Source organism: Borostomias antarcticus (genome assembly GCF_949987555.1).
Source record: "Borostomias antarcticus genome assembly, chromosome: 8".
Taxonomy (NCBI): Eukaryota; Metazoa; Chordata; class Actinopteri; order Stomiiformes; family Stomiidae; genus Borostomias; species Borostomias antarcticus.
Window position 1 is genome coordinate 19,684,281 of NC_140241.1, and position 12,643 is coordinate 19,696,923.

The following is a 12,643-nucleotide window of genomic DNA, read 5'->3' on the forward strand; positions in this document are numbered from 1 at the left end:
GGATCTCTGTGTTTACCGATGCCTCTGTATTTTGGATTCAAAAAATGCACCGCGCCCGAATGTTTTGACCAATCAGGGTCTCTATCTCGCCACACCTACCAGTCATGTTTGGAGGGAGGGACTACATCATGATCGACAGGAGGGAGGGGCAGGTTCTTTTGAAAAAGATGACCAATCGGAGGCCTTGTTGACGTCAAACTACCTACCCCACCTTTAAGAATAGGTGTGTGCTAATGCTTTGCTGTGTTTTTATGTGCTTTAAATGTTTGTTGAATTGTCTGTTTGGGCTGTCTTGGCCAGGGCTCCTTTGTAAAGGAGACCTCTGTCTCAATAGGACCTCCCTGGTAAAATAAAGGTTTAATAAAAAAAAAAAAAAAAAAGAATAGGATGGATCAATTGCAATTTCTTTTTTGTTGTGTGTTGTTCTGACTGGTGATGATAACTGTGAAACAAATGTAAAGTACATAAGAATGAATACCTACCCCTGCCTTACAGCCCAGCTGGTTGAAAGGACATGCACTCTTTGACTTGGCACAGATTCTGGCATGATCACTGAACTACAGACGGGGTAAAATGAAAGTGAAAGTTTAGGACAGTTAATTGCTAAGTGGAAGACCCCCCTCGAACCCCTGACATCAAGGGAAAGTGAAAGTGTTTATTCTGAAGCAAATGAGACACTGGAATAACATTCTAAACTTGCAAGTCAAATAGAAAGTGTAACTGCTCCTAAAACTAATTGTGTTACAAGAAGTCTACTATAACTGACTAAAACAGGAAGCAATCTGTTCCTGCTTTGTAGGCTATGTATCCTTGTTGAAAGTAGAAAATGTCAGCCGTGGCCTCTGACTGGCGCCATGGCTGGCGGATAAGATAACCAACGTCAACATTAAATGACCCACGACCTTGGACAGAATGACAGCTGCAGCAAGGGAGCCTACAAACCTTTTCTCTTGGAATCTTTTTCTTGCCACAGTCTTTGCACTGCATGGGAAATTTGCCACAGACCTCATCGTGAGCCTAAAATAAAGCAAAGAGTGGGAGTTAGTCTGGAAAAACCATCAGCCTGTGTCTCAGGGAGTACGGACTTGGTAGATTAGTAATCCTATAGTAAGGACTTGGTAGATTAGTAATCCTATAATGAGGATTTGGTAGATTAGTAATCCTATAATGAGGACTTGGTAGATTAGTAATCCTATAGTAAGGACTTGGTAGATTAGTAATCCTATAGTAAGGACTTGGTAGATTAGTAATAGTAATCCTATAGTAAGGACTTGGTAGATTAGTAATCCTATAGTAAGGACTTGGTAGATTAGTAATACTATAGTAAGGAATTGGTAGATTAGTAATCCTATAGTAAGGACTTGGTAGATTAGTAATCCTATAGTAAGGACTATTAGTAATCCTAAAGTAAGGACTTGGTAGATTAGTAATCCTATAGTAAGGACTTGGTAGATTAGTAATCCTATAATAAGGATTTGGTAGATTAGTTATCCTAAAGTAAGGACTTGGTAGATTAGTAATCCTATAGTAAGGACTTGGTAGATTAGTAATCCTACAGTATGGTAAGGATATGGTAGATTAGTAATTCTATAGTAAGGACTTGGTAGATTAGTAATCCTATAGTAAGCATCTCATCAGCACTGCTTCTATCGCACTTAGGATGAGAAAGAAAAATCTCATCCATTTAAAGCTTTTAACGCTAATAGACCTCATTTCCCAGAACCTGGGTCTGACTTACTGGTGTTGGATGGCATCTTGACCGCTGGATCAATGTCCTTTTACCACGGAGAAAACGTATAGCCTTTTTAAAGAATTGGACGTCTGCTTTTACAAATACAGCGAAAACCCATTTAGGCACTTGAGAAACGTTTAGGATGAAATCTGCCGACCAAGCCAGAGGCCACAAAAGGTGGTGATAGGAGGTGAGTAGCTAGCAATAGAGGCCGAAGAGCAGTGCCCCCTAGCTGCCAACTGGTGTATAGCGTTATATTGGTAGAGACTCAGCGATGTAGAGAAATCATGAAAATCTGAGATCTTTACCTCATATCTAGTGATCTAGCGCTACCGATGTGGCAGATACAGTCGGGGTAGAAGCCAACAGATGCAGTCTGAGGTGAATCTTCACTGAGCAGATTCCTATACATGAGTGAAAAGACATCAACGTTTCAGGGAGTCGGCGTGAGGGTCGAGGGTCACGAGGTCACCGACATCGAATACACTCTGCGACCGTAGGTTTGGCATCTTCCTCAGCTACTCAATTATCGGCGTGTCTTATTATACTACTAGTATTTTACTTGATTTCTTATCTTTATCTTTTATTTTGTTTCATCTTCCATCTTATTTTCCTGCTTTTTGTTAATATTATGTCTATGTTTTATGTGAAGCACTCCGCGGTGTGTGTACATCCTCTTTTCTGATTATGAGTCATTGTGGGAGAAAGCGTTTTTGCCTGCTATCTGGTTACTGGTGGGATTTTCATTACAGTACTGTATCCTACTGTGAATAAAAACAGAACTATATGTAGACCTACATGTTGCCTGTAGGCTGTAGCCTACTGTCACGTTTCATTTCTTTGTTACTCTAATGTCGAGCATAAAACGCAAACGAGTCTGCTGCGCGAGAGCTGCATTCCTTGGTAGCCAGAAAGCGCGTCAGCAACCTGAAGCAGCATCGAGTAATTTTTCGTTCCCAGTTAATGGACTTCAGGAACACAGACGTGTTGTGAGCATGTAGATTAGCCTACTAAACCTACTGTATTTGTTAAATAATAGCCTACAGCCTAGGCCACGTTAGCCTACATCGGTTGTTTTAGAGACTTTCTTTTAGGCTACAATAGCCTAAGACACGACAACTTGTCTGTCATTTAATTTATTTATTTATTGATTATAATTTGCTCTAATGTTGGGTTGTTTTTAGGCTATACCATTTTGTTCTACGAATACAGTAGCCTATCATGCAGCGTAAGCCTCATTTGAGAATAAAGTACTGTATTTGATCAAAGCACGCACTCAATTGGAAATTCGGTTATTTTATTATAGGCTACTGTAGGTCTATTATAGGCTAGGCTATATGAGTTTAGTTGGCTATTTGATTGCAATTTTGATGCATTTTCACAAGTAATTAAGGTTATTTATCGGTGTATTATGAGTCTATATGGAACAAGTATTACTTATTGAATTTGGTGCATTTTAACATAAGTTTCAGTCATCCAGACATTTCAGAGATACGAACGACCTTCGGTCCCGTTGGGTTCGGATAAGTGGAGTCCTACTGTACAGTCCTATGAATTGTGAGGGGGAAAAGCATGATGAATTATTGTGTCATCTACTTGAGTCACAATCAGTATGATGTTCCTCAGATAAGATCTCTCACCTTGATTTCCTTGAAGTTGAAGGCAGCCTTGCAGTACTTGCAGTTCAGCGTTCTTCCTTCACACTCCCTCTCGCTGTGTTTGTCCCGGTCTGCCTTCAGGATGGAGACGTGGCAGGCGTCACACTCCACGCGGTCCAACTCACACCGGCCCTCGTGCTGAGACTGCCAACAGGAGCAAAGACAACGCTAGCATTTCAGTACCATCTGTGCACTTTTCAAACATCAGTCGAAGAGAATAGACTGTCAATGTAATGCACGTCCCTGAAAAGAATATTTGATGAAAAACGGCTTTAATCATCACACATTTTAATGTCTCATGTAAAGCACTTGCACTTGTTGCTGAAATTTGCTATACAAATAAACTTGGTACACGACTTGCCGACTTGTGACATCATAGGCAGGAAGTAGAGGACGGAAGTAGGTTAAAATGTTTAGTTGTGGTGATAATAAACTTTATTTTTGGCTCACGTCATTTGTAAGGTAAGCCATGGTATTAGGTTGTCACCGTTAGTTGCCGTCTATGTTGAGTGATCTAGATTAGTTAAAGTTACTCAACAAGTCAGGTAAAGCAATATCTTTATGCTTCAGGGAATCATTTGCTCTTTATTGCAACACAAACTAGAAACAGCAACCAGCGGGTTGTTTAAACGGCAATAAAATACATGATCTTCTTTATAGCATCCCTGCTGTTCCCATATTCCGACTTAAAAGCTCATGAGCACACCAGCTCTTTGCCTTTGCTTACGACTCTCCCTGTACGTGGAACGCCCTCCAACAGACTTTAAAGCTTGAGGTGCTTCCTACTATGACAGAATTTAAATCTATGGCCCTTAGCCTTTACACTTCATCCTGCAATTATTTTTAATGATTCTATCTGTAACACTGTACATTGATCTGTTGTTCTTTATTATTGTTTGTTTATGATTGTGTATGATTGTGTTAGCTCGTCGACACCGCAAATCAGGGAAACCTCAGTGTCTAACGAGTTGAAATAAAGGTTTGAAATGAAATGAAATGAAGCTCGGGAAACTGGACCATCCGAGGAGCACGTGGATGCAGCGTCAGTCTTAGGAGTGGGCGGTTCGAACGTCTGGACCCAGGCTAAAACAGTCTGGAAGCAGGCTAAAACAGTCTGGACCCAGGCTAAAACAGCAGTCTACTCAGAAGTGGTTTTCAAGGAAGTCCTCATTAACCGATCCCTCCAGATCTATCATAGCAATCTAGAAATAATGAAATGCTTAAAATACTACATATTATAGCTTTAAACCCACTACAAGGACTTTTTGACTGCTTATAAAACCGTCTCATTTTAATACTGCCGCCTGCACATTACCTACATTAGCAAATGTGGCCATCTGTGAGAAGATTGGCTGTTTTATTATATATATATATATATATATATATATATATATATATATATATATATATATATATATATATTTCTGGTCGCGTCGTCCAGAAAGGATGAAATGATTTATTTACCTCATCTAGTTTCCTGACAAGTAGGGTATTTTGCTGGCTTCCAAAACACATGCTGCGCTAGGCAAGATATAATTAAGACAAGAAGAAGTGGTGCTCATGGGAAATGCTTGTGTCCACATGGTAGCCTACTGCTAAAATCTACAAAAACTGAGAAACTCCTCATGGCTGCTTTAAGTAATCAAGGCCAAAGTCCATGTATTGTAAATCTCACAATCTATCTTGTGTAACATACTGTGTCACTTTAAATACTGCCTTGGCATACAGCCCTGTTCAACAAAACCTCTACTAAATGGTAGCTCATTGTACCAAGCAGGTTGAACTGCCTCAGTTAACAGCTGTTATTGAAACAGCCTGTTGCAACAGTCTTGCACCCACACAGAGAAGATAAGCAGATGGCAGTTAGCAGCTGCAGTTCAAATTATAACCTCCTCCTAGACTAGGGAAGAGGAACAATGACTAAGGCAATCTAATATCACACATGCATGGTGCACAGCTATTATATCAGTTCTATTATACAAGTTCTCGTTCAGCGACCTAGGCTACTCTTCCTGTGCTCGCAGCCTTTCAACTTGCTAAGTGGTTTTAACCTCCATGAAGAAAGTGTTCACTTAGCAAGGCCTGTTGGGCTATGGAGGAATAATGGAATGCTTTACCACTGCGCACTTACTTGAACCATAGTAAAAGAGTTGACATTCAAGTTGATATTATTTTTGAGTGCCACCTTTCCTTTGTTTTTTTATTTTATGTTTTGGTCTTTAAATGTTTTCAAGGGCTGAGCTCCCAGCCAGAAGGCCACCTCACGTTCTCCCACACAACCTCCCTTCTCCGTTCTCTACACTGGCTTCCTAAAGCTGCTCCAATCCAGTTTAAAACATTGGTGCTACAGGGCAATGAAAGGACCAGCTCCCTCCTACCTCCAGGCCATGGTTGAGCCCTACACCCCTCCCGACCGACACGCTCTTCTACCTCAGGGCGACTGGTTGCCCCGTCACTGACGTCAGGACGGCAGACTTTCACCGCAGGCTCAAAACTCACCTCTTCAAGAAGTACTACCAGGATCCTACACCTTAAAACACATATAGTATTTATACTTTGCAATGCACTTTGGCTTTAGCGTTAGATTATGCTCTTAGTCACTTGTTTAGAAAGGAGATTCACTTGTGAGTTATAGCACCGAAAACACTGCACTTCGTCCTGGGTGGAGTTACAGTAATAATCCAGTGGAAAGACCAAATATTGTAAACCTGACATGTCCTGAAATGTCCTTTTTTGCATTTTGTTTTATGACCTTTTATATGTTGCACTTTGTCTTGATGCTTTTAATGTCTCATGTAAAGCACTTTGAATTGCCTTGTTGCTGAAATGTGCTCTACAAATAAACTTGCCTTGCCTTGCCTTGCCTGACAATTTATTCAGAATGTTAAATGAGCTGCAGCATGCTGTAGAGTTTGCATAACGCCCTGCTTAACCAGTGAAACATGACCTGTCCTGTCCTAAACGGGAACTCCTCATACCAAGCAGGTTGTTATGCTTCAGTTAACTACCATGTTGAAGCAACTGCCTTTCGCAACAACACAGAGTTAGGATAAGGATAAGCAAAGTTCAATTCTAAGCCGTAAACCTAATGAAGGTGTTAACCTCACAGACTGTACCAGGCAGCATGCTATATGTGACATGCTATAGCATGAGACCCTATCTAGTATATATATGTGACATGCTATAGCTTGAGATTTTAAGGCTGCTGTTGCACAACTAGTATATATCAATACAATATCAATCGATTCAAAATGTCTCAAGAACATGCAGAGACACAAGCATGTTCTACTGTCCAACCACAGAGAAAGGGGAGGGCGAACTGCTCAACAGCTCAATATCCAACGACTGGCAATGTGGTTAAAAACCACACAAAGGGGAACACTTCCTGTCACGTGTTAATCTGGAGAAGTAGGTGTACTTAACGATGCCTGAGGGAAATGAAGGAATAAAGGAAAACTGTACATGAACGCATCCAACAGTGATATTAAAGGAGGGAGCAGCACACTTCTTAAAACAACAGTCTTCAGTTAGGTTTGAAATGCTATGGCAAAATAAATGTGTATTGAGCTGAAGTAATTATCTACTGCTATACTGTAGATAACCGATTGTGCTATTGAAAACTGATAGGTAGGCGGTCGAGGGCAGCGCCCCTGGGGAGGGTGGAATAGTGGGTGGGATTATCACGCCCTCCGGAGATTCTCCTGACTTGAGACTCAGAGTAAAGAGACCGCCGTGGGAGAGACGCAGCAGAGCTGGCGAGACCGGTGAGTTAGCATGTTGCTCCTTTTGTTGCCGCTAACCAGACAGGCGTAAACTAGGTGTTCTTGTCTATGATTCATTCTCCAACCCACACTTATTTGCTCTGTAGATCGTCCCAAACCCACACCCAAGCGGTTTAGACAGCGACTCTCCCTCTGCTAATGTCATTTTACTGACGTGGAAAGTCCATGAATAGACGGAACGCCGCTAGGCCGACGCCTGTGTGTTCAGCTACGCCACACAATACTTATATGAGTTTGAAATGAAGGTGGAGACCCAGTCCTACACATGGAATATGAAAGGTCAAAGCTCACCCACACAACAGAAACGGCAAAGGTTGATCACATCTACATAAACTATCCCAGGTCAGCTTGACATTTACACGTCTCGTAAAACAATGAAACCACATCTCTTTCTGTCAGCTGCCCGTGTGAGCTGTCTAATGTGCTCTACAGCTCGCTAGCTACCAGTAAACAGGCCTACACCACTTTCCACTTCTGACAGAAAGATAAAAGCAAACACATCAGAAAAAATCCCGCAATACACAGCTCAATCATACAGTCGCTTATCACCGTGTGAAAGGACAAAAAAGCCCAACGCTAGCAGAGCGTGTTTAACTGGAGATTTTGTGATAGAAAACGAAAAGGCCTGACATGGCACGCTAAACAAGAGAGCTCTGTGTGCAGGAAATGATCTGACCTCTTCCCTCTTCCTGCTTCTCTCTCTCTAACACTGACTGACTGTCTCTAAAGATTCACAGACAAAAAAACACAGACTAGTAAAGCAGTCTAATTCAAACAAGTCAAGACTAAGCACTATCAATATCTTTATTCGGTATTTTCTAGTATGCACAAAGCTCTTAGTTAGCTTGGTAAATGAACACAGATCATGAAACTGTTGGTACTTTCCAGAGTGGTTGGGACTTTCCAACCACATGGGTGTCATGTTTCCCTACATGGAGCTTTATTGGTTCACAGCTATGAAGACAGACAGAAACTATGGCCAATCAGGAAAGGAGTGTACTTGAATCACCCAATAACAACACAGTATCAACTCAAAGGGCGCCAAAGACACTCAAGGGAAGAGTGTGAATGTTTTTTCACAGTAGTAGACGTAGCAGTCATTTCCACAAACCAATGTGCTGCTCAATGCACAGTCCAACCAAAATAGATCAAAGTTTCTGCATACTGTACCTCATATTCTTTGATATTGCCGGTCCACAAGCAGCCCGAGCATTCATTGAGACACTTGGCAGGCAGGCTGGCAATCTCTCGTCCGGCTGCGTTGTCTGGGAAAGCCTGGGAGAGCAGGGGGGGGGAGACATGTGGGCTCGTGGGCTCTCAGCTGAACTTGAGTCACGGTGCGGTGAGTGGGGGAGTATGAGTGGGGGGGTATGAGTGGGCTATGAGTCTAAACAGACGCAGTAGGGGGGTATGAGTGGGCTATGAGTCTAAACAGACGCAGTGGGGGGGTATGAGTGGGCTATGAGTCTGAACAGAAGCAGTGGGGGGGTTGATGTGGTTTGGACCCGGGTCATTAACCTCTATACTGAACATCTGGCCCGTTTCCTGGGAGGACGGGATTTTCCACCAGTTCCCAAATATGAACGTGGAATGTCTCATATGGCACGAACTGAATGAAATTGAATGAATGAGCGAACTTGGAATATCTGGTGTGGCATCCCAGCCCACCCGGGGGCCACACAGTTCATCACTCAACATCTGATACGGGTCTGAGGACTATGCCTCAGCGTCTTACCTCACTGCTGTTAAGAATGGACTGAGGCTCCTCGTATATCTCCTCCTGACGGCACGCCTCACAGGGCTTGGGCCCGGCGCTGGGGGTGGAGAGACCGCTCGGGTTAATTCACAGAACACCACCTCCTGGCTAGGGGACACCTACAGTACACCGTTAACCTCACCTGATCCTCTACACTGGAACCTCTCATTATCGCCATGGATCAGGGTTGGGCTATAGAGATACATAATGTAATGGGATCATGGACATCTACTGGGTGTGGTCCAGGTTGACAAAATGTAAGTAAACACTGGAGAGATCATAGAAAAGGATTAAAAAGGTATTCAACGTAAAGACTTTTACATGAGGATGAGCACACAATGATGCTAGTATTTGGTAAGGCATTCAGACGATTGAGCAGTGGGCAATGCAACAAAAAGATGCAGCAGTCAACAATTCTAGTTGTGAAAGTGGGGGAGGCAGGAAATCCAGTAGAATAGAGGAAACCAAATAAGGGTTTGTAGAACAGGCTGCATGCTCTGAATGCTTGAGGTATGATGCAGCATCTCAGTGTGTGAATAGTTGTGCAAGCCTGCTACACACGAAACAACGTATGCATTTGGTTTTCCTGCCAAAAACACGCCTTCCTGACCACTAGGTGGGGTTGCAGTTTGTGTAAAATGAAACTCATATCGATTATGACAGTTCCAACTACCACAGAAACTGCCCCATCCAGGAAATGACTAAGAACGTATTACAAATCATGATGCATTCCTGGACGTTCTACATTTCGACATATATTTGGACATTTTGTCAGAATTAACAACTCTGTGTAATTCCATTTTAACATTGTGCAAAGTAAACTATTTCATAGCCAGTACAAAAACTAGCTAAATATAATAATACGTTTCAGATTGCTGTTAAAAAGTATATCCTTAAAGCCCCACTATGTTGTTAATTTCATCTTAAAATATCAGTTTCAAAGTCGATCTATTGGTGTGCTGGATTATTATAGCGAGAACAGCACCTTTTCCATTCCCACAGAGGGGTATGGTGGCCTGTATTTGCACTATGTAACTTTTGACCGCAGGCCGCGGTTTTCTCTCACATGAACATTCTGCTTCACCTTTAGCTCTCCTCTTCAAATTTGACGGCAGACTAGTTTTTCAGCTTGTCAGTTGTCAACAAATGCACGTGAGAGGTTTTAACAGGCGTCTCTCAGCGTTTTACCACAATGGTACTATGGTTGTAAGTTAGTGGCCTTTAGGGGCCTTTAGGGGCCGCTAAAGTGCATAAAACTGGACCACTACATAATGGGGCTTTAAAGTGAAGGTGAATTTTAGAAAGAATTTAAGTGATTGAAAACAAAAAACCATTAATCAATGTATTACAACTAGGTTATCAATACATCAATGATCACAGTTAAAGCCAGAGACACAGAGAGAGACTATAGGTGAAAGGACATGATGATTCAGCAAGAGCAAATTCTTGTAATCAAATTCAGTGGAAGGATTGATTGCAGGTTTTTTTCCCCCCGTGAAGATAGATGATTGGTGTGGTGACTCAGCCCAGGTAAGTGCTGGTGAGAAGCTTGTGGGAGTTGAAGTCAAGCTGCAACACAACCACGTCAGGGGAAATGCTGACAAGCCACAGCTACACCTACGACACCCTGCAGCCGGTGAGCATGAGCGTGCCCAGGGAGCGATGGTGAGAGGATTAGGGGAGTGCAAAGGAAAGGAAAGCACTGCTTTTGGGGGTTGTCCTGAGGGTCCAGTCTACCTGGTGAGTAATTTGAAACAGTAGACACAGAAGCGATGTCCACACTGCGCCTGAACGGGCTTCCTGAGGACCTGGAGACACTGCTGACATCGGTATTTGTTTTCCATGGGCACCGTTAACACACTCAGAGGTATCCCAGGCAGGGACTGGTCCAGGGAGGGGTCCAGGGAGATACGGGCCATACCTCCACATCTACGTCTGCTGCACAATGCTGGAAGAAAAAAAAGCAAGGTTGTGAGCAAAATCAACCAATCACACATCAACCAATCACACATCTCCACCCACTCCTACAAGCTCCTTCAAGCTATAGCATCAACAAGACTATAAACAGGACATGCTGCAGCTGCACACCTCTCTGCATGCACACACACTCTCCCACACCACCACACAGGACTGAAAATTAACTTTTTGGCTCACCTGCCAAGGGGGCTGGTAGATGAAACAATCCACCAGCCAAGTATGTTTTTTACTGGCCAAAATAATAAATTGCCTTTTTTGTCACATTATACATCTGTTTCAGTACTTTTCATTCAGATAATAGTATTATGTTGAATACATGCTTAAGGAAGAGGCCAAATGCTACAAAGACACCAGAGGTGTTGACTGTAGTAGCGCGCATCCTCTGAGGTAAATGGGATTGATTTTCTGTGCGTGAGTAGCCTCGCGTCACCAGTCTCTCCTAGTGCGCGAGGCTCTGCAACAGTCATGTGACTGAAAACTTCATTTGGTGCAGAGGGGGAGCTATTTAAATGCAACACACAACAAATAGAATGCCGGTCTATGGCATGGATGTGGCGACATCGCACGCACAATTTATTACATGACTCTATTGGTACAAACATTTACTCGCCAGCATGGCAGATAGCCTCCGAAATTTAGTTGCCAAATGAAAATTTTACCTGCCATTGGCGGGTGGCGGGTGTTAATTTTCAGCCCTGCCACCACACACACATTTTTAATATATCTCTCTCACACATATACACACACACATTGTTAACATATCTCTCTCACACATACACACACATACACAAGAAAGTATGCTCACTATGGAGTAACACATTTAACCTCCATGCATGCACCCACACTCTCACACACAACTAGGGATGAGACGGTATACCGTAAAACCGTGAACCGCGGTATAAAATGTCCACGGTATTAGAACCGTGACATTCCCTGTGTTTACGGTATTACGTTTACGGTATTACACAATAATGCGCTGCTGAAACTTCACATTTCAAGTTGCTTGCAACAGTTAATTTTGTAATTTCATATAAGCTTGCTAAACTGAGCTTAATTACAATAGTGTGTATTTTCCATCATGTGTTGCACTGTAGTTCCTTCAAAGTAAAATACTTGTTTTTTTTATGTGTGTTGGGGAGGTGAAATGCCGCATACTGTGAAATGCCGTAAACCGTACCGTGTAACTAGATACCGTACCGTAATGCAAAAATCCATACCGTCTCATCCCTACACACAACCCCCCTCCCCCCCCCCCCCACACACACACATTTTTAACATATCTCTCTCTCTCACAAGACAGTATGCTCGCTATCGAGTAAAACATTTAAGCTATGTGCATAACTCTGTTATGCATGTGCCCTCGACTAGAACCAACCCGCTGCCTTTGTTCTAAAGAATTTAATTTCCCTAACATTCCCGATAACATTCATGAAACTAACCACCATCATGCAAACAATGAAGTCAACCAATGGACAGTGTGCCTTATAAAGTCACTGCAGTAAGTGCCTAGTTCTAGCAGAGAATGTGTTTATGCCAACAAAGAGTTTGTTTACGCCAACAATCTTATGAGGCTGGGCCAACATCTTGTCTGAGCACATTCTGTTCTACAACTTACAGGACAGACGGAACTTAGCATTGTAAGCCATGTTATGAGGTTATTTACGATCATATACAACAGCCGATATCAAAGTTTGGAGTTGGGGACACAAGCAGGCTCTCTTAAAGCTCAATGAGAGAA

General features: G+C 42.6%; 1 protein-coding gene across 2 annotated transcripts in view; it reads right to left on the reverse strand.

Annotated features, from left to right (window-relative positions):
• Positions 1–12,643, reverse strand: part of traf2b (Tnf receptor-associated factor 2b) — a 30,583-nt gene that overhangs the window by 14,862 nt on the left and 3,078 nt on the right. For both annotated transcript variants that reach the window (XM_084441577.1, XM_084441576.1), the window contains exons 2-7: positions 10,666–10,876; positions 8,908–8,986; positions 8,343–8,447; positions 3,373–3,534; positions 943–1,017; positions 483–557 (exon numbers count right to left, since the gene is read on the reverse strand). In XM_084441577.1, coding sequence (XP_084297703.1) covers positions 483–557; positions 943–1,017; positions 3,373–3,534; positions 8,343–8,447; positions 8,908–8,986; positions 10,666–10,847 — 678 coding nt within the window. In that variant the 5' untranslated portion in view covers positions 10,848–10,876. The remainder of the gene's footprint in view (positions 1–482; positions 558–942; positions 1,018–3,372; positions 3,535–8,342; positions 8,448–8,907; positions 8,987–10,665; positions 10,877–12,643) is intronic.